This window comes from Balaenoptera borealis (assembly GCF_965194805.1).
Source record: "Balaenoptera borealis genome assembly, contig: HAP1_SCAFFOLD_980, whole genome shotgun sequence".
Taxonomy (NCBI): Eukaryota; Metazoa; Chordata; class Mammalia; order Artiodactyla; family Balaenopteridae; genus Balaenoptera; species Balaenoptera borealis.
Window position 1 is genome coordinate 181,733 of NW_028123229.1, and position 23,612 is coordinate 205,344.

At 34.4% G+C, this 23,612-nt stretch overlaps 1 protein-coding gene across 1 annotated transcript in view; it reads right to left on the reverse strand.

Annotated features, from left to right (window-relative positions):
- LOC309621771 (cadherin-12-like) overlaps positions 1-23,612 on the reverse strand; it is a gene marked incomplete at its 5' end in the record, with an annotated part of 85,267 nt that overhangs the window by 35,158 nt on the left and 26,497 nt on the right. Inside the window, one exon of the mRNA XM_082409113.1 lies at positions 10,716-10,969. Coding sequence (XP_082265239.1) covers positions 10,716-10,969 — 254 coding nt within the window. The remainder of the gene's footprint in view (positions 1-10,715; positions 10,970-23,612) is intronic.

Genomic DNA, 23,612 nt, shown 5'->3' on the forward strand with positions numbered 1-23,612 from the left:
ATGAAGAGTGGCCCCTGCTTGCCGCAACTAGAGAAAGCCCTCGCACAGAAACGAAGACCCAACACAGCCCAAAAATAAATAAATAAATAAAATTTAAAAAGTATTACATCTCACTTTTTAAGCAATAAAGATGTTAAGAGTAATGACTCAGGTCAAGGTAGGAAATATTTTGTCCAGGTACTAATAATAGATCAAAATCTCTTTACTCTTCACTCTTTGCTAACGTTTGTTTTTTAAATTTTTTTTTGGTCTGGTGGCAGATAGCTAAATGAAAATAAATTCAGTTCAATTTATTTCTATAAACACTTTACTAAGAATTTAAGCCACATACAACACTTAGATTGTAATTGCTTCATCAACACTGCAATTAAATTGTTTTCTGAGGAATCCCAATATGTTTCTCTCAAACTTCCTTAAATAGTAGTTGCTAATTTCCTACTAGTTCCTTTTAGGTTTTTGGGGTTTTTTTTCCTAATCCTCCTCCTCATTCTTATTTTCCTGATTGCAGATTACATCTTAGTTTAGATAGCTCCCCTTGTTTGGTTTAAATGTTTGATGAGAAGTTAAACACTAGATCAAATTATTAAATTAATAAAGGCAGAACTGTCATAATAGGCATAATAAAGGCATATTCTGTCCTTAAATTCTATTTGGAAGCACGTGATACGAATAAAATAGCTCTCTAAAGAAAAAGAAATACACTATAATCTACATAGTATTAAAATCATAGCTGTTATACTTTTCCTCAATGTTGCTTACGCTTTCCTCATTCTGGGAGTCTTTTTTTAGTTATTTTTTAATAGTCATATGTGGTCTGCTGACTGTGCACGATCCTCGTCTGCCCCCAAAGCTTTACACCTGGCCTTTGGTTTATTTTTCGGAGACCTCAAAGCAGCTTCCTCTAATGGAAAGAAAATAAAGTTTAGGCAAATATTGATTAAATATGGGCTCTGCACAGGGAGATCAGCTCGGTGCTTTGTGACCACCTAGAGGGGTGGGGTAGGGAGGGTGCGAGGGAGGGAGATGCAAGAGGGAAGAGATATGGGGACATATGTATATGTATAACTGATTCACTTTGTTATAAAGCAGAAAATGACACACCATTGTAAAGCAATTATACTCTAATAACAATGTTAAAAATATATATACATATATTTAAAAAAATGGGCTCTGCACTTAAGAGCTTAGATAGCAAGCATGTCATGGCAGTTTTCTCATTATTAAAAATATGGACAATAATACCTGGGTAAATAAGTAAAGAATGTGATTATGCCTTTGCTCAAGGTCTTCCCATGAAGCCTTGCCAAATTCTTCTAGGAAGCATTTATTGCTTCCTTATTACAAAATTCTATATTCTTACTTCTTTCATCTTATTTACCTATTTCGATTTGTATTAACAGTCTTTCTCAAATGAGAAGAGCAAAATAATTGTATTTTGTTTTCATGATTATACAGAAAGTTTCTTTAGAGTAGGATTAAATTTATTGTTCTATCCATTTCTTGTACTTGCATGTATGCATTTAATTATTTTATAAGGACATCTGACTTTTCCTCTTAATAATGACCTGATCACATTCACACATGGAAATATTTGTTTTATATATTTTGAGTATTTAGACATATTTATTCTGAAGTCTTTTTATATAGCTTTATCACAACTGTTCCCTTGAACTGAATCAAATGCCTGTCGTTCCTAATCAAGTTGGATTTATTTACTGTCACTGGATGCCATGGCCAAATGTCTCTGAAGAAAGATGCCATCTTAACCAGAGTCATTTACCATTTGATACCCAAATATGGACACCATATTTGAAAGAAAGCTTTTATTTACTGTTTTGTTTTGGTTTTTTTTTTTTTTTTTTCTGGTAACTGATCTTTCATTTCCTCCTGTGATTATCTACTCTTTAGCTCATTTCTCTCTGAAAATTACTCACATTCTCTTATTAAATAATCTGGGGCAGCTTATAAACTGGATCCTGATTATTACAATATTTTCCATGGAGAAGGATTTATATCTATTTATGATATATTTAAAGTAACTAATCTTTAAAAAATCAAAATAATTAAAACATTTCAAACAACTGTGAGAAAAGGGCTATTCTCTAAGAGCATGTATATAAATTATAGAGAGAAGGGAAAGAGCTATGAAATTTGCACTTACATAGAGCACTCAGCACTTTGAGAGAAAGCAAAGAAACTGAACCTCTAGCAGGTAAAATGTAAACCCAAAACATTTAAGTCAGTAATAAAGATCACAGACTTGGACATTCCTTCATTCTTAGGAGTTATGTGAAGCATAACAAGATAGCCTCAAAAACAGTTCACCATCCTAATATCTGGACATGCAGCCACTGTATCATTAGAATACTATAAAATGTCTTAAAACAAAAGCAAATTCGTCATTGGCTACCAAGATCCAATCCTCATAAAAATTAGAGCTGTAGATCTGTATCACAAATCCACTGAATTTTGTCAATAAATTCTTAGTTATGTCTAAATCTTATAATGACTTTGTAGTTGTCTAGAAAAATAAAAAGTAATAAGTAATAAGATTTTTTTCCATATGTACAAAAAATGTCAACAAAAGAACTGTACATTTTGTTTCTATATTTCCAGCCTGAACAAGGTCAATTTTCTCATAGTTGAATTAAACATTTTTCAGATTTAGTTAAAGTTATTGTCAGGTTTAAACCAGGGAAACCTATGTAAGTGTATAGAATTCTTGCAGGTATATAATAAGGTCCATAGTTATCATATCTTAAAGAATCAAATATTGTACATTTTTTACTGACTTGTTTTGAATTTCTGTCTATTTTGTATAAGAAGCTACTAAAAACTATGAAATTTATTTGTATTTTCAACAATCCTAGAATTACAAAGCAACTCAAAAACCTAGATAAATATTTAGATTAACCTTTAGCAGTAGAGCAATTAGTATTTTGACCTTTAGAATCTGGCTGCTTATGTTCAAATTATTTTCCCATCTTTACTGAAGACATGATTGGGTCTTCCTGGGCCTCAGTTTATACCGCTGTAAAATAATAGCTGTGATGTTTAAAGAACTGTGACCAAAGGGCTCAGCCCAAAGACACATACAAATAAGTTATTACAATGTCACTATATGTTGTTAGTTAATTGCCACTGAAGCAAACAAGAGTAAACTTGTTCATCTTGGTACATGTTCTTTGCAACAGCTCCTCTTATGTTGATCGTCAATGAATACATCATTTGAAGGGGAAAACAAGTTTATTCACAAAGGAATTTCTCATTCTCCACAATTAAGTTAAATTCTCCATCAACAACTTCTCAAATGAGTTACTCTTAAACATTCAGTTGGTATAAATGTACAGAGAATGCTCTTTTCTCCAGTGCAAACAAAATAAGCAGAGTATACTAGTAAAGGTACTTCCTTTCTTTAATATTGTCAACTGCAAATGCAATCCCATCGTAAGGAGATTCTGATGGATGAATAATTTGATAAGCACCTGTAGGAAGCTTACATATAGTCAATTGTTTCACTGGAGGTGGCTTCTGCTGAGTTTCTGGGCAATGGTTAAGCAGGAAGATTAAGGAGAGATTACAGATATGCAAATCAAGTCACTGATAAATTAAACAACTCAGAACTAGCATTAAAAAAAATCTGAAAATGAGGTTTACCAAATCTCAACTTTTTTCTTTACCTTTGTGCAACAATTCTATTCCCTCCAATTAAAATAGTTTCTTACCCTCTATTTCATCTCCTTCATCTTAGACTTTTAAGAATGTATATTTTGGAGAAAAGTCCTTTACCAGATGTGTCTCTTGCAAATATGTTAATATTCACAATGTGAATGTTAACTGAAAGAGATAAGGTAAGCAGTACTCAAAAAGGATTAACAATTTTATCTTAATACTTATATAACCTTATGGGTAAAATGTTTTTTCCCAATTGCTATCAGAACTTTCTGTATTTTTTAAGAGAACAGGGCATAAAAATAAATTATTTTGCTCTCTGTTAAACAATAGAAACTAGAATATGAAAGAGTAATTAGAGTTATACCAAACAAGTAACTGGACTCTGCATAAGAAAGCATTTTTAAAGCTCACCGTACAAAAAGCGTGTTAGTCTCTTTATCAGAAACTTTCATGAATTACTTAATTAATTCTAAGTGGGGATAACAACTGGCATTTAACAACAGCTAGGACTAAATACCACTGAAAGAAATATTGTAAATTTTTAGATCATTTGAAAGTGTATAGAGAACGTAAGTGGATAAAAAATGCAAAAATGTAAAATAAAAAGAATAGAGATATTGTGTACAAATGGTAGACATGGAAAGAAAAAGCAGATAGAAATATTATAAAATATTTCAAAGAAACTACAGGAAAAAAATAAAAAGGAGTGTGGAATTTAGACATTGCAGTAGTAGCTAAACATGTTAACATGTGGGGAGTTTGCCCTATTTGACTTTTTCACAACTGTGCTACACTTAGTGTTTAGGACTCGAGAGAGAGAGAGAATTATTTTTTGAAGTTGAATTTTGTATAATGTCTACTTGCAAATGCACTGATAGCATTTAGCTTCCATTAATTCTATTTATAGAAGCTAAGGAAACAAAAAGCCATTTTACCAAAAAAAAAGAAAAAAAGAAAAAGTATATTCTTGACTACATTGTGATAAAATAGCAGAAATTAAGACCTATAAAGATTATATCCAAACACCCTGGTCTACAGACCCTTACAAAATAAAAAGACCTATTATATTTATATATCTAGGTCTAGATCTAGATCTGCTTATAATCAATTAAAAATTATAAATGCACACATATACATACATAAACATTCTACATTTCATTAACTGGTTGCTTTATATATTAGGATAAATACATCAAGAAAATTTTAAAATTAAATTAATTTTGCATATAGTATTTGAAAGAACAAGGAAATATTCTTAACTCTCCAGCGCCCTTTCATTTTCTGCGTTTTGAAGATGGTGGTTAAAAAAGTAAATATATATTTATGCAATAAGCTAAAAATGACAAATACCATGGTAGAGTTATATAGTGTCTTTAGTGAATATGAAAGATGTGTAAAAGACAACAATGATAAGAAGAAAGAGAAGTGAGTTAGAATAGCAGTGAGGATGCACATGGTTTTGCCACCTAAAATGGCAGAAGTCTAGGATGAAGGTCATGAAATAGAGGGCAAGATACTGTTTTAATTGGACGGAATTTAGTTGTGTGAACAAAGGTAAAGAGAAAAGTGGAGTTTTGATGACCCTCATTTTCAGATTTCTTAATTCTTGTCCTGAGTTTTATAATATTTCAGGTTTGCATATCTGTAATCTCTCCTTGTCATCCACAGGTAGCCATTGCCCAGAAACTCAGCGCAAGTTAGACTCAGTGAGACAACTGAGTATGTATAAGCTTCATACATGCTCTTAACAAGTAATGCATCCATCATAATCTCTCTTTTGCAATGAGATTGTATCTGTGGTTGAGAATATTAAAGAAAGGCAAACCTTTTGTTGCTTATTTTTGTATGCACTGGAAAAAAATAGCATTCTTAAAACTGAACAATATGAAAACAAACAACCCAGTTAAAAATGTGTCGAAGACCTTAACAAACATCTTACCAAAGAAGATATATTGATCCAAATGGCAAATAAGCACATGAAAAGATGCTCCACATCGTATGTTACCCAGGAAATGCAAATTGAAACAACGATAAGGTACCACTACACACTTAATAGAAAGGCCAAAATCCAGAACACCAGCAACACCAAATGCTGGCAAGGATGTGGAGCAACAGGCCTTCTCATTCATTGATGGTGAGAGTGCAAAGTGACACAGCCACCTTGGAAGACAGTTTGGTGGTCTCTTACAGATCTCAACATACTCTTGCCATCTGATCCAGTAATTGCACTCCTTGGTATTGACACACAGGAGCTGACAATTTATGTCCATGTTAAAAACTTGTAGATGGATATTTATACAGCTTTATTAGTAATTCCTAGGACTTAAAGAACACTCAAGATGTTCAGTAGGTGAGTGGATACATAAACTGTGGTACATGCTGACAACAGAATACTTTTTAGCACTAAAAAGAAATGAGCTATCAAACTTTTACAAGATATGGAGAAAGCTTTATGTAAATAGTAAGAGAAAGATGCCCATCTGAAAAGGCTACATACTGTATGACTCCAACTATATGACATTCTGGAAAGGCTAAACTATGGAGACAGTGAAAAGGTCAGGGATTGGTGTGGGGAGGGATAAACAGAGCTCAGAGGATTTTTAGGGAAGTGAAAATACTCTGTATGATATTACAATGATGGATACATGTCATAATAAATATATTCACAGACTGTACAACACCAGGAGTGAACCCTAAAGTTAACTATAGACTTTGAATGATTATGATGTCAATGTAGGTTCATCACTGCAATAAATGTATCCCTCCAGTGGGGGAAGCTGATAAAGGGGGAGGCTATGTATGCGTGGTGGCAACGGGCATATGAGAAATCTCTGTATCTTCTCTCAATTTTGCTGTGAACCTAATCTTATCTTAAAAATATACAATCTATAAACCATTTTAAAAATAAAACATTATATACCGATACCTCATTTAATTCTTAAAAAAATCTTGTTAAATAGGAGAAAAATAGAGAGCCAGCAAGTTTTCAAGTTTTTAATTTTTACCATTTCATTAATTAATATTTAAAGTAAATTATGTATGTTGCTCTAGGATTTCACTTGATAAGTGGGGCCTCTGTTTCTTCTCATTCTCTAAGCTTGTTTTGTATTTGAGCTTAGGTTTTTGCCCACAAAACAAGATTTCTAGTGTATTGGAAAGGGCCCTCAAATGAAAATCGCCTACTCTGATAGCCTCCTAATCCATGATGAAAAAATCAATTTCAAGTGATACAAAAATGTTTCCAAAAGTGCATTGAACAGACCAGATACGGAATATAAGATAATTTTAAGTGGGACTCATTTAGACATTTATGTTTTAACAACCAGTTATTAATTATTTTATGTATTACTTTTTACTTATGATACTTGATAATGGTTTTCTATTTATTAACCAATTTCACTACTTGATTTTATGCGATGGGTTTTTGTTGGACATATCATCAAACAAAAGGAGGTAACTTGAAAAATAAATCATTCAATTGTTCTACTAAATACTATAATAATTTACACATGGACATTTATATACATAAAATAGATTTTAGTTTACATTATCAGTGTCTTATCCAACCCATCTTACAAGGAGTGGGTTTAGAATGGAATTGTCCATTTTCTAATTTTATACAGAAAAATACTTTGATTAAATTTTATTTTGAAATTCATTCATAGGATAACTAAGATTTTTAAATGTTTGGAACAAAAGAAAGATAGCACATACTGAGCAGAATCATCCACTGAAATCCCTCTGTAACTTAAATCACTTATATCCAAAACAAATATTAATTTCCGATGTAACTGCATAGTCACCTGTTTTAAATTTCATTTCTTAAGAGACTGTCCCCACCTCACTAATAGTAGGTACACTCATTACACTCCTATTGGACTCACTAGAAATCATTCCCATGAACTATATAATAAGAGTGTCAAAGGATATAGAATATTAGAGACAGGAAATCAGTTCATCTAAAGGCAAAGGCTAGAAGAGCAAAGGAAACAATAACTAGAAATTAAGCTCAGGACAAGAGGGGACAGGATATGGTATATTTGGGGGCATTACACCTAACTGAACCTTTCTTCTAAGGTTTTGCAATCCCCGGTTAATGTCATTGCTTTGTGACTCTTTGCTGTGCTCAGTGATGATGAAGTAATAATATTTATAAAATACCCAGTGGTGTGGAATAACCTAATCTTAAATTAATACCTTCCACAATAACCCTATTAAAAGGGTAATGCAAAGCAGTAAATGCAGTAAAGCAAAGGAAAACAAACAGAGCATACCTACACATGCCAAGTAATTTGTCATTTTGATGCTTATTTTTTATAACATATTTTTACTATCATTCTTAAGTGAGCGAACATGATTTCAGACCAAGAAGAGATGACCCACACCCCACATTCCTCACCTGACACGATTCAAGTTTATTGTTTACTCCAAGAACATGAAAGTAAGACAACTTTCATGTTGATTCAAAAGCTCCTCTGTCTTTTGACAACCCCTCACGGGGATCAATTAAATCCATCTCTGTCTACAGCTTCAGTGAGTCAGGCTGCTGCCCATTAGAAAAAAGACTGGGGATACTATTTCATGTCACATAAAGTAGCACCTGTCAGACACTAGTTTCTGTGACATCAAAAACAAACAAACAAACAGGTAAAGAAAATAGGCTTGTAGCTGGAGAATTTCTCTAAAATGTAGGCTTCCTTTATTCTTCACACCAGGGTCTTGATCTAATCATTTTCTTATACTTAGAAGTTTGTAATTCTCACCTTACCTTTACCAGGTGGTATTTTTTTACTTGTCAACTCTCCGATTTTTTGGTTTTAAAGTATTTCATTAAAATAATATTTTATTCATATCTCGACCTCATCATGCTATTATCAGTATTCAAAATAGAACATATGGACTTCCCTGGTGGTTAAGAATCTGCCTGAGTTCAGGGGACACAGGTTTGAGCCCTGGTCCAAGAAAATCCCACACGCAGCCGAGCAACTAAGCCCGTCTGCCACAACTACTGAGCCTGCGCTCTAGAACCCATGAGTCACAACTACTGAGCCCTCATGCCACAACTACTGAGCTTGCGCTCTAGAGCCCGCAAGCCACAATTACTGCAGCCCGCATGCCTAGAGCCCGGGCTTTGCAACAAGAGAAGCCACTGCAATGAGAAGCCTGCGCACTGCAATGAAGAGTAGCCCCTGCTCGCCACAACTAGGGAAAGCCCACGCACAGCAACGAAGACCCAATGCAGTCAAAAAAATAAAATGAAATAAAAATAAAGTAAAATAAAAAAATAGTACATACAGTAAATTAAACAACTTAGCATGTTCCCTAAGATATTGTGTCCCACTATGTCCCACAATTCTCATCTATTGAACAGTGGAGAATTTCAATCCATGTTTATTTACTTTTTTTTACTTTTTTACAACCTTCAATATTTCTTCCATTCTGTTTACATTCTTGAAATTACCTGTGAATCCACTCAGCAGCCATTTTCCACTTTCACAGTGACCAGCAGCACACTCAGGGTGTTCAGGAACAAGATTGATGGATGATGACAGATTAATGTATAACAACTACTAACGTAGCAGATTCTTGAGCATGCCCCTGTGAACACTGGTAATAAATAGACTTCTCTGGAGTTTAACTGACAGTGAATCATGCCGTAATATGAGCATGTAGAACAACTTGAACCCAATGAGGAAATGAGCCAGCATTCAACCTGACGTGTAGGGGCACTCAATAATTGCTCTTTTTCTTCCCTTTCCCAAGACAAATGTGCTTTTTTAGTTCTCTCTTGATCACAGACATCCTTCAAGAAGGAAAGTGTTCAGGCGACTTTGGGGGGTGGATGCAGACAAGTACAAAGAGCAGAGCTTTCATGCTCTCAGCCATATCCTGAAATTTTTCTCTGTGCTATGAATGTGTTGAGGCTACCGCTGAAAGGATGATGCTTTTTTTTTTTTTTTTTTTATCATTAATTACCCCATGGCTTAAAATCTTGTGCGATATATGTCTATGTATTTTTCCTACGTCGACAGAGTGGTGTTTTGCTTTAAAAGCCTACTTAATGTGTTCTTTGGTGTGGATTTTGCATACTATAAGCTTCAACCCTTTGGAGTTAGAAGATTCGGAACAGATCACACGTTTCTCTCTCTCTCCTTTTAGTTTGAACCTGCTAATCCCAGATCCCAGTCCTCCCCTCCCCCACCCCTCCCCATCAGCAATCGCAACGTCTGTCTGTTCCTGTTTCGTACATATGTTCATTTCTTCCTTTTTTTTCTTTCCACCCCCCCCCACCCCCAGTTCTTGTAGGCACGTGGGCACCTGAACAAGTCTCAAAATACGTTGTAGGATCGATTTATAAGGGAGGAAAAGGGAATCCCACCACGTTTCAGCAATGCAAGTGGCATTTATTGGGGGGGGGGGTGTATTTTCTTACTCTTTCTTGTTCCATCGATTGCTTTGTTGACTCACTACCAAGCAGCCTTATGCCAGTAAGGAACTCCTTGCCAAGTCTGGGCTTTGAGCAACTCCACAATGCCTGTTACCTTAAGACTGACTCTAATTGTGCTTCCATCAGCATATACAACTGCCACAGTGAAAAAAATGAGCTGCAAATTTAAAATGGTAAAACAATCTTTTTCAAGCAGTAACTTTGGGTAAGAGACAGAGATTTTAGAATAATTGAAAAATGTATTATATATCTATGATATTTCAGGCACCGTGAAAGTATCTTAATATCGTTATTCATGAGAATCATCCTCTTAGGCTTACTATTAAATCCCTTTTGTGGATAAAAAAATTGAGGTTGACCAGCATGAGTGACAAGCCCAACATCAGGCCACTACTAAACCCTGTTACAGGGATTGATATCAGATGTTTTTGTTCAAATCCTATGTTTTTTCTTCTATTCTTATACTTACTATGTACAGTGATTCCATTTTCAAGCACTGTATTCTCTAAATAATTCATGCAAGCCTGGTCAGAGTGTTGTTTTATTTTCTTTCTCTTTCTGACACAGAAAAGAAAACGTTTCTTTTTCTTACCTTACGGCACTGCTGCCGACATCGAGGTCTTGGGCAGTGACGGCGCCAATGATGGTCCCAAGTGGAGTGTCTTCGTAAACCTCCATGGTGTAGAGGGGCTTGCTGAAAACCGGCGGCTCGTCCACATCCAGCACGCTGACCTTCACTGTGGCAGTGTCCTTAAAAGGGCCCGCAGAGTGAAACCGGTGGTCAAGGTGCAGGTTGGAGGCCTCTACTTTAAAAGTATAAGCCTTCTTTGTTTCAAAATCCAACGGCTGTAGCGAGAACAAATCAAAAGTGAGGAGATACATTCATACAGGATGTGGCAACGATGGTGGACAGAGTAATTTGCAAGTTAATATCAAACGGTCATTTTCCTTTAATAATTAGTGGGTAAGGGAAGTACGAGTTAAACATTTTAAGAAAAGAGTCGACCAGTTGTAGAAGTGTCTGGGTAACTTGTAAATGTCATCAGCTGCATACATTAAAATGACATATGCACACATATGTGCTAGATAGGGCTTATTCCTTTCACGTGAGTGGTTACAACTGCAGGAGATCAAGTACCTATTAAGGATGCTCTTATCCAGTACTGACATCTAGTGGAATCAAGCAGTAATTAAAAATACAACAAAATTGAAATGATACTTTTAGATTCCAGCTAAAAATTTGGTGTAGCAAACTATGTTTTTTTCTTGGACAATTTTTATTATTTTGACAATAGTATCCTTTTCTATTGAATACTTTTGAATGTCTAGGTATTTTTGCTGCCAAGGACTATATCCAGAGTTTTGGTCCTTTGTGTTGTCAGCATTACACATAGAATTAGTAGGCACGGTGATGCATGATCAGGATATATGACCAAGAATTAAGGCTTTGAACATATAGGATTAAAGAACAACATGAGACAAAATATTTGGATGTAATTTGTCAATGGAGTCACTGATCCTTGATTTTTCACTTTACACTGCTTATATTTACCTTTTTCTGAATATTAGTTTTATGTTCCCAATAACTGGAAATATTATATTATAGAAATATGATGTTGCTGTAGTGCTTTATTAAAACGAATACTTTAAGGTCACTGGCTGTGACTTCTAATCACCTATGACAAACTAAGACATGAAATGAACATTAACATAGTTAATTAACATAGTGATTTTCTGGGACCTTTAGAAGTTTCTGTTTTCTAAATTAATCCCCTCTGGTATGACTCCCATGATGTGTTAATTGCTGTGTCAACACATCTCTTTTTTGCCTCAGTACACCTGGGGGAAATAAAGTGGGTATATTTCTCTCTTTTAAGGACAAGATTGCTGTTTTATGCTTTTCCTGTGAAGAAGGGAAAAGAAAAGAAAGAAAATCACCGTGAAATCCTTAAAAACTCACAAATATATAAGTTTATTATAGCAAACAGTAACACTTCTTGGACTTGACATTAAGTCTCTTTCACAGTAATTTTCACTCAGGGGGATCTATGTTTATCTTCCCTGTAATCATTCCCCTTATTTTGTTTAATTCGTCCAAGTTTTATTCATGTATTTCTTTGCCTTGGACTCAATGCTTTCTTTTAGTTTTTATATTTTTATTTATTCAGCTCATACCTGTTTACATATAATACTGATTTTCTTCAATTTCTGTCTTCTTGCTAAGACTTTTCATTTGTCTTAAAGCAATATAAGTTATTGGCTAATATGCCAGGGTTGATATTGGGGCTGTTGATTACACAGATAGAAACATAATATCTGGAAAAAGAGATTATGATGCTACGGTTTTGATCAGCCCACAGTTTGACTACAGGGTTTTGTTAAAGGATCAGGCTCAAGAAAAGACAACCAATTGCCAGAATAGGGTAACAAAATATTATTCAAACCCAACATACAAAACTGTTACAATTACTGGGAATGTTTATCCTGGAATGAAGAAGACAAGAGACAAAAAAGGATACACCTTTTCAAATATTGAATATCAGTTAGGGTTATTCTATAAGTCTCTCAATAGGGAATTAACAATAATTTAAATTATTAAACATGGCAACTTTAAGCTAAAAAAAGAAGAAATCTCTAACAAACAAAACCATTCAAAACTAAACTAATTTTAAAAAGTGTTGATTGCCTACATGGTGGTAAGACCTGGGATACATTCCAGGAGGACAGAAAGAGGCAAAGATAAATAAGGTTTGCCATCTTGTTTAATGACTGAGTTGTTTGAAGAAGTAGTAAGTCTCCCATCATTTGATGTATTCAAGAGAAATCGTATGCCATAAGAGATACCTGAGTGATGTATAATTTATAAGCTGTACAAGCTAGTTTAAGTTAAAGAACATATAGAAATATACTTCGTGTTTTGTAAACTCTAAGTGCTCGATGAATGTTAAACAATATAATTTTTTATCATAGTTACCCCTAACTTCTAGTGTAAGACGATTTTGACTTTATCACCTCGGGTCCTTTTGCCTAGAAGGCTAGTTGAGCTGCTCTGGCTGATACTTACCCCCTTCTTTGGCCCAGAATTAACTTCTCTTAAAACGTAGAAATTAGTACCAATTGTTCTTCCTTTCCCTCTCTACTTCTCCTAGACATCGGAATGCTTCTGATTGTCTGTAGGATTAGGCAAATTCTTTCTAGACAAGATCTCAATTTTATTTACCTAGTTAATTAACATGTCACTGCTATCTGATCGACTTGACTCCCCACTTTGGAGTCCATTTCAAACCCAGGAATGAAGGGAGAATCCAAAACCTTTTCTACATTTTGTTTTAGGAGATTAGACATAATCTATGCCTTTTAAGAACTCCTGACCTGTCACAGCAGACAAGTATTTAGTGGGCAGGGTGATAAAGAGTGAGATGAAAGAAACTTTCTGTACATACAGATATTCTTTTATGACTGAAAACTTATCTCCTGCAGTGATCAAACAACTGAAGAAAATTGTAGGAGAAATGCCACAATAATATCCTAGAGGACCTTACCTCTTCGTGACCCTGGCCCTTAGGCAATGCCATTGCATACAACTGGATAGCTCAGAAAGAGCAAAAAAAAAACCAATACCAATCTCTCTCTAGTTGACTTTATCCAACTCATCTGACAGACTACCCTCCACCCTTTGTGGAGGGGGTGGGGTGAGATGGTGCCGAGGAATGAAATTCATCTAACTTTGCAATCAACAAAAATCCTATTATTTGAAACAAGTATAGAAAAAAAAGGATTTTTTATTATTGTTAGGAAATGAATCATATTCCATAACAGAAATCCATTATTATGAAGTGGAACTAATTTAGCTCTCGCACAATAAAGAGAAAACTTTGTAGTACTGCTTGGGGTGCATTCAATTTTATGAACCTTTCTAGAAAAGTAAGAAAATGATTGATTAAATAGAATTTAGTTGAGTAGTTCCTTTCTCCTCAGGATGTTTCGATAAAGGAAGGTTAGTGAAACCAGAATTTTCAGGAAACAATTCATATCGTAGGGAGTTGTACGGTAAGAAACCTAAACTGTGAAGAAATGGAGGGACTTCCCTGGTGGCGCAGTGATTAAGACTCTGTGCTCCCAGTGCAGGGGGTCCAGGTTCAATCCCTGGTCAGGGAACTAGACCACATGCATCCTACCACTAAGAGTTCACATGCTGCCACTAAGAGTTCGCATGCTGCAACTAAGGAGCCCAACTGCTGCAACTAAGGAGCTGGTGAGCCTCAACTAAGACCTGGCGCAACCAAATAAATAAAAATAAATGAATAAATTAAAAAAAGAAATGGAGTAGGATATATTTAATTGTTCATTAGAATATAAAAGAAAAAATTGGGCAAGATATAATCTTTTTGATTCTTTGTTTTTAGCCACTTTCTCTGCTTTTACTTTGCTGAGGTCCAGGTCATGAAAAACTACATAAAATATTAATGTACCAAAAGATTTTCTCATTTCAAAGAGGGATGAGCAATTTTTGGCATAAAATACAAAAGAATAATTCCCTGGGCTCTTCCAGGCCTCATCACGTTTCCAGATAATGTTGAGTGAAAATGGATAGCTAGAGTTATATTTTGAGGAATTTGAAAAGCAGCTTTGGTAGACAGAATTCCCAAGGTGTCCCCAAGATTCTTACCCCCAAGGACAAGATAACCTCTTCTATAATCTCTTGTAAAATTTGCTGCCCTTGAGTGTGTGACGGGCCTCTGAACTGAATGGGGTATCATCCCATGAATTTGTTAAGTTTTATGGAAAAATAAATTATTGAAATATAATCAAGGTCTTTAATCACTTATCATTCAGTTAATTACAAGGGAGATTTTGCTTGAAGGGTCTGATGTAATCACGTGAGCGTTAGTAGAAGGAGGTGCTACAGATGATCTCCTCCTGGCCTTGAAGAAGTAAATTTGTGATGTAGGAGCCCACCTGACAAGTGCCTGGGGTGCCTCTGGGAACTGAGACTGGATCTTGACCAACAGCCAGCAAAAAAGTAGGGTCCGCAGTCATAAAGCCATAAAGAAATGAGTTCTGCCAAAAGAAGTAATCTTGGAAAAAAACTCTATGCCTCAGATCAGTCGCAGCAGTGGCCTACACCTTGATTTCAGCCTGGAAGACCCTGAGCAGAAAACTCACTTATACTATACTCTGACCCACAATTGCTTGTGCTTTCATCGCTCTTTACTTTCTGCTCTCTCTACTGGTTCATTTTTTATGATGAACATGTACCATTTTCACCATCACAGTAGAGTCCTCACTCTTAACAAAATGTATCCTTTAGAAATGACTCTACTCTCTCAGTCATATCATAGGTCTTAACAGTCAATGGAAAGGAAAATTGTCAATGAACCCAAATAACTGAAGGCTGTAAATGTATCTGAAAGAGAAGATGCTTTTCAAGACAAGCAACAAGAAAGCAGATTTATACCAGGCTGAACAAAGATAAAAAGACACTAGGAACAAGCTCTTGTAAGGGAGGTTTATGATACGAGGCTGAACTATAAAGATAAGACTTTCAGATCAAGCATCATTTTAAAGGAAAATCAAGTTCCTCAAACTTAATTTTTTTAACAATACAGGAGTCAATTTATTTATTCCTTGCTAGACTTTCCTATTAGCTAATAAATTAGTCTAAAACTCTACCACTACTCAAGTCTCATATTAAATCATCCATAGATGATGTCTGTACCTACTTCTTTAATTGATTTATTCAAGTTAATTTAAATCTGCATAAATTGAATCAAATATTTGATTAGATTTTATTTTGTCACAGTAGGAATTGAGGATATCTTGGTTCATGAGTTAAATTAAGTCCATTTTTTTTAATAGAGAGGGAGAGCCAGAACGAATAATAAGTAAATAATACTTTTCAGTTAGTGGTAAGATTTATGAGGAAAATAGTGTAATGGGACAGAAAAACAATGGTGGAGACATTCCATAGAGCAGATAAGATGTGCTTCTCTGAGGATGTAATACTGGAAATGAGATGCAAAGAAACAGGCGTGGGGAAATCAGAGGGAAATAAGCCTGAGGGAAGAAAGTAAGCACAAAATTCCTGAGGCATTTTATTCCTATTTTTAACAAATATTTCTTAAATATCCTACTGTGTGCTAGACATCATTATAGATGTCAGAACTGGACAAAGCAGACAAAAATCCCCTATGGAGCTTGCTCTCTTCTAGGGTTTGATGGACAACAATAAGATAAATAAGCAAATGGTAGCATCCCAAGTGGTAATAAGTGCTATGGAAAAATCCAAAACTTGGAAGACAGATGTATTGTGTGTGTCAGGGGTAGATGGGGAAGAATGCGTGCGTGTTTATGTGAGAGGGAGCTATGGGAGGGTCTGGTATATCCCGTCATCACTGAGGAAGAAATTCAACTCAGTTTCACACATACAAAAAATGTCAAGCAGTTATTTGATGGATAAAAGTTGTCACATTATCAGATGAGAATGCCCCTATCATAAAGGGGAAACAGTGAAATGTGGCCATTTTTAAAACGTAGATTTTAGTTTTGACAAATTTTAACAGTATTTCAGTTCTAAAATTTTTAAAAGCTTAAAAGAACAATAGAATTACCAGACAAAAAGTGTCTGCCAAGTAAAAATATTAAAATGAAGAAACATATAATTAATATACCTTATCTCAAAATATTTTTACAGAACTATTTACTAGAAATGAATTTAATTTTTCTGTGGGCAAGTTATCAACTCTAGGTTTTTGTGCAGAACTGCAAATTTTTGATAATTTTAATGAATTAACTTAAGAATCATGGCATCGTTTCTAAGCCATATTTCAGTGACAATTTTTGGAACAAATTCAGTAACTAAGATAAAACAAAATAAAAAAGAATTGGAAGAACATCTAGTGCTTTTATTTGAGGGCTTGTGGTGATATTTTCCCTAAGAAAGAAATGATTTCATCAACTGTTACAAATGCCTAAGCAAGATATATGTTTTATAGGCACATGCAGTATAAGTCATGACCATCGGGGGAGGGGGAATTCTTTTTAACTTGTTGAATGTCCACTCTCACATTTTACCTTTAATATATACAGTTCTTCACAATAGTTGAAAGTATATGCTTTTCAAATATGTTCTATAATTTACTGCAAGTTGTGTAGTCCTGAAAATTTTACTTTCGTCCAATGAGCTTCATATTTCTCATTTATGTAATCAGTAAAGCAATATTTTTCTAAATACTTTAAAAACATGTTGAACTCTGCATGGTTTGTGAATACTAAGAAAAGTATTGCATCTGAAATTAAAACAATAAACCAACATGAGATTTTTTTTTTAAAAGAAATTTAAACACCCTGTATATTTTAAGCATTTCCTTTATCATGGCGACAGAGATATAGATATGACAAAGTGTCTCTAGGGGCTTAAACTATAGTAGAAAAATCAGATGCATTTAGAATTTGAGCACCTTTAAGTCTCATAGGTGCTTGGACAGAAATGGTAACATTTGGTGAAGAAAGTAAGGAGGGATCAACTTTGCCTGAGGGACTCAAGGAATTCTTTGGTGAGGGACATGAGTGACAGCCATATTAAAGAACAGGAAAAAATTAATAGAAATGCTCATGTAGGGTGGTACCTTCTATGCAGAAGGAAGAATAACACAGCATCTTCAGTAGAAATTGCAATGAGTTTGGTGTGGTTGGAATGTAGCAGGTGAATGTGTGTGTGTGCGTATGGGTGTGTGTGTGTGTGTGTGTGTGTGTATGAAGGAGATGATAATAGAAAATATATCATTTGCTCTTTATCTTACTAGTGATAGGAGTCAGAAACAGATTAGGAGTGAGAGTAAAATAAACAGATTTAGGTTTCAGCGATTCACTCATAAAGTAAATGGATGAACATAAGGTGCGTGGCTCAGAAAATAGCCATTGCAGTGGTGGAAAAGAGTAACAAGGATGGTTGTAAGTCAACCCATGAAGAGGAGAAAGAGGGAAATTTTAATCCAAGCTCAGAAGGAATCAGTGATCAAGCTTCCCGTCCTATTCAGAAAGGGGAATTCATGGTAATGGAAGCAGCATAAGAATAAGCCTAGATTTCTGCTTTAAGGAACTGGAGAGGAAGTAGGGCCTTATCCAGGAAGGAGAAAATGTGAGCAGGCACACTTTGGTTGGGAGAAGACAAGGAATTCAGCTTTGGACATTTTGAGTGTGAAAAGACTAACACACACAAGTTAGAAATGTCTACAAGGCAGTAAACAATGTTCATTGGTTATGTCAACTTGGGGGCTAGTTGAGAGTTGATGAGACTAGGGAAGTTAGATGTTTAAAAAGAAGATGAAGATAAATATTTACAAAAACAGGAGCATGATATTTACAGAAACAAACACCACTTATTTTTCTTTGAAATTTTCATATTTGTATGGCAAAAACAGGAATATTTTAAACAATAAATTGAGGTGTATGCTTGGTTATATAAAACAAGGTATTGCTAATTTTATTTTTATTTTTTCTAAGAGTTATTCAAAAATTAACCACATGATGGTGCTATGCTACCAAATCATTTGATGTGAATTCACTCCCCTGCCATTTGAGATGTCAAAAAGAAAGTGAGTTTTAGTGACTAATGGGGCATAAATAAAATTGTCCAATGAGACCAGTTGAGAGTTTATTTATTTAAAATTCTGGTGAAGAATAAAATATTTTCTCTCTTCTGTTTTTAAGGAAAAAGAAAATAATTCACCTTGGATTCACTGTGATCACAGTTATGGTTATTTGAAATGAAATAATATTGCCAAGTAACAGCAAAATAGTAAGGATTTTTTTAATTCCAAAAAAGTTTTACTTATTTTAAAATAAATAGGAAATCACTTCACCATTCTTTATTTTAAATAGATGTTATCATTACTTGTTAGCTCCAGATAGATATTCTGTAGAAATAGTACAGAACTGGCTTAGAAATTATTCAAGACATTAAAATTGTTCTTTTGTACAATTTAAGTATTCATCCTGCTATTTAATTGCCTAAATTTCTTAATCAGTAACAAGAAAACCACAGCATGCCTGTAAATAAACATGTATTTTCCGTTCTTGAATGTTTTTAACTCATGTAACTTTATACTTACATCCAATAAGTATATATTTATTCTCACTTATCCAGTAGGAAATAAAAACTACTGACTAAAAATGTATTTCATTTAGCTTTTCACTTAAGAATGAAATTGCTGAATTTAAAATACCTTATTCTCTTATTTTAAATGTAACCTATCGCCTAATTTTTAGATGTGACAAAAATTGTTTTTAAGTTATATTACCCTGATTTTGTTATTGTTTCTATTGCTATAATACTTAACAATATATAGGGCACTTTTTATTTGTTCATTCTTTCCTCAGTGCAATAGGACGTAAGTATAAAGTAAGAATAGTTTGTTTCTTTTTAAAAAAAAAAACAATATCTTGTGCCTTGCAGAGATATATAAAGTTGCATAATGTTATTCTGAATTCAAAGTGACACAGTGAAATGGCATTCTGTCACAGTGCTCATAAACTGAATCCAAGTTGAGGTTTAAAAGAAATAAAATAAAAATGCCTATTTTTCATTCTTCTCAGCTCATACAAACATGACCATCATTTTTATCCATGTACACCCTCCCTCCATGGAGAAAGAAGAGAGAGGGGGGAAATGGTAAAGGGAAAGTAAATAAAAATTTTGGAAATAAAACTATAATGAGAATATGTGCTTCAGAGAATATTAAGCATTTTCATTTATTTTTTAAGTGAGCTTAAAAAAGAAAAATGCTCTGAAAACAAAGAATATCATTATATTCAAAAACAGACACATATTCAAATGTAGAGTATATATTTTTAGACTTTCTAGATGCATGTAATATACTTAAAAACATAATTTCTGTATTAATTTGGTTTTACATCAAAACTCTTCATTGCAATTCTATGCTGAGATATTGCAGGGAGAAATGTCCAAAGAGTAATTTTAAGATCATTATGGAACCGAAATACTGCTGTTGATATTTACATACATATTTATGATTTTACATCTACTTCTTCTGGGACTCTGAATAAGTTCAAGATAAAGTCTTCTGAGAACTCTCTGAACATACGCATAAATAGCCCTATAATACAGTGTTTGATCAAAAAAAATCTAAAGAACTGTAGGTCAACAGGTACATGAAAAGATGCTCAGCATCACTAATCATCAGAGAAATGTTAATCAAAACCACAGTGAGACATCACCTCATATATGCTACATTGGCTATTATCAAAAAGACAAAAAATGAGTGTTGGAGAGGATGTGAGGAAAAAGGAATCTTTGTGCACTGTTGGCGGAAGTTTAAATTGGTGTAGCTATTATGAAAAACAGTATGGAGGTTCCTCAGAAAGTTAAAAATAGAACTGCTGTATGATCCAGCAATTTCATTTCTGGGTATTTCTCCAAAGAAAACAAAAAAACACTAACTTAAAAAGACATATGCAACCCCATGTTCGTTGCAGCATTATTTACAACAGCCAAGATATGGAAGCAGAGCTTCCCTGGTGGCGCAGGGGTTGAGAATCTGCCTGCCAATGCAGGGGACACGGGTTCGAGCCCTGGTCTGGGAAGATCCCACATGCCACGGAGCAACTGGGCCCGTGAGCCACAACTACTGAGCCTGCGCGTCTGGAGCCTGTGCTCCGCAACAAGAGAGGCCGCGACAGTGAAAGACCCGCGCACCGCGATGAAGAGTGGCCCCCGCTTGCCGCAACTAGAGAAAGCCCTCGCACAGAAACGAAGACCCAACACAGCCAAAAATAAATAAATAAATAAATAAATAAATAAATAAATAAATAAAATAAAATAAAATAAAATAAAAGATATGGAAGCAACCCAAATGTCCGTTGAGAGATGAATGGATAAAGAAAATGTGGTATATACAGTCATCCTTTGGTATCCAGGGGAGATTGGCTCCAGGACCCCTGCAGATACCAAAATCCAAGCATGCTCAAATTCCTTATATAAAATGAAGTGGTATTTGCATATAACCTATGCACAGCCTTCTATATATTTTAAATATTCTCTAGATTACTTGTAATACTTAATACAAGTAAATGCTATGTAAATAGTTGCCAGTGTGCAGCAACTTCAAGTTTTGCCTTTTGGAAATTTCTGAAATTTTTTTTCCCCAATATTTTCCATCCACAGTTGATTGAATCCTTGGATGTGGAACCTGGAGATATAGAGATACAGAATAAAATCTTGCCACTTATGACAACATGGATTGACCTTGAAGGCATTATGCTAAGTGAAATAAGTCAGACAGGGAAAGACAAATATCATATGATTTCATTTACATATGAAATCTAAAACAAAAGACAAAAAAATACAAAAAAAAAATAACAAAAAAAACAGGCTCATAGATTACAGAGAATAGATTGGTGGTTGCCAGAAGTGGGGGTTGGGTGGTGGGTGAAATGAGTGAAGAGAGTCAACAGGTACAAACTTAGTTATAAAGTAAATAAGTCACGGGGATGTAAGATACTATATGGGGACTACAAGTTAATAATACTGTATTGCATATCTGAATGTTGCAAAAAGAGTAAATCTTAGAAATTCTCATCACAAGAAAAAATTTGTAACTATGTATGGTGATGGACGTTAACTAGACCTATTGTGGTGATCTTCTGCAATATATAAAATTTTGAATTATTATGTTGCACCTGAAACTCATATAATTTTGTGTGTCAATTATACCTCAATAAAAAATACAGAAGTTACATTATTTAAATTATTTTGCGTTTTCATGGGCTTTATTGAACAGAATATTTCCTCATTGTTTTATTTTTAGAAAAACATACTGCCATATTTATTCAAGTCATATATCTATATATGTATGTGAGCACGTGCACACACACACACACACACACACACATTTACTCAAAATAATACATACACCAGATACGTAGATAGGTAGGTAGGTAGATAGATAAATAGATAATTTCAAAATTTTGTTACAAAAATGTTCCCCTGAGTTACTTTTTAAAGATTTATAAATGTAGTCTGTAGGTTGTAATTTTCTTTTCCAGCAGAATAAGAGGTTAGCTGGTATTGATTGCCTCTGGTGTCTCCTTATTTAGAGAGTAAAACAAATTAGAATGCTAAAAACAAATCTATTCAAATGTTTGATGTAATTTACCCGATGTTAAGAATATTTATAAAAATATGCTTGGGCCGTTCCTTTAAAATCTAGCCAGAATCTCACCGTTTCTCACAATTTTCATTGCTATAAAGATCAGGGACTATATCTCCATCATTGGTTTCCTGGATTAATTCTATAGTCTCTTAACTGGTCTATTTCTGTCCTTACTCCCTAGTCATTATTTGCCTCAGAAAAGTCAGCGTATCCTGGCTTTACCAAGGGTAATGGTAATTTAGATAGAAATTTGCCACTGTCTTCTCGTATCATGATTTAATTCAAGTCCTTTGCCTGACCTGCAAGGATCTCCATGATGGGACATTCGCCGGCATATTTGACCTCATCTCCAGCTATGGGCCCTTCCATTCACTGTACTCAGTCCCACTGGCCTCCTTGCCCGGTACACTCCCATTTCAGGGATTTTGCAATTGCTGCTCAATCTTTCTGGAACACACATCACTCAGATACCATATGGCTCATCTTTTGCGTCCTTCAGGTCTCTGCTGAAATTTCATCCTAACAGAGAAGTCTTTTCTGACTGCCTCACTGTAGGATAGCCACCGTCCTCTAAATTGCTTATTTTTACCCTGCTTTGTGTTTTTCAAACTTAAATTTAACACTGACAGTGCTTTTAAATTTACTTATTGTCTAACTTCCCCAGTTGAACAGTAGCTGCTTGAGCAGAGTGAATGTGTCTGTTTCCTTCACTGCCCCTCAGAGCCCAGAATGGGTTAGGATTTAGTGGTTGTCACATCAATGTTTGGTGAATGAAGGAGTGAATTTTAGTTATGGACCCTGAGCTTTATTTAGATAACAAATTTTATGCCAGCAAAATGGGCAACGGTTATTTATCCACTGCAGGAAGAAAAATATATGTATTTATAAACATACATATATATATATTTACTTCCAGATATACTTTCCAGACTATTTTATACATTATGTAAATCCATTTTAATAAAGGTATGCTATAATTTCACAAATCTCACTTTTAATCTAGTTAAAAACTAGAAAATTTTCAAAAAATAAACAAAATGAATACAAAATAAATAAGACTCTTTCACTCTTTATGACATCTCCATACACTAAAAAGGCAGAAGATATATTATTCTTGCTTTAATGAATATGCATAATAAGTATTTACAAAAAGTTGATTTATATAACTAAGTCATTACTTTCAATGATTAATCCACTTTGACATAGTAATATAAAGGTTTATTGTTAGCACACAACTCCCTTTTCAATTGTGGTAAAAAGTAAAAAAGAATGTCATACATTTTCCCAGATTGACACTTAAACATTGATTATTTATT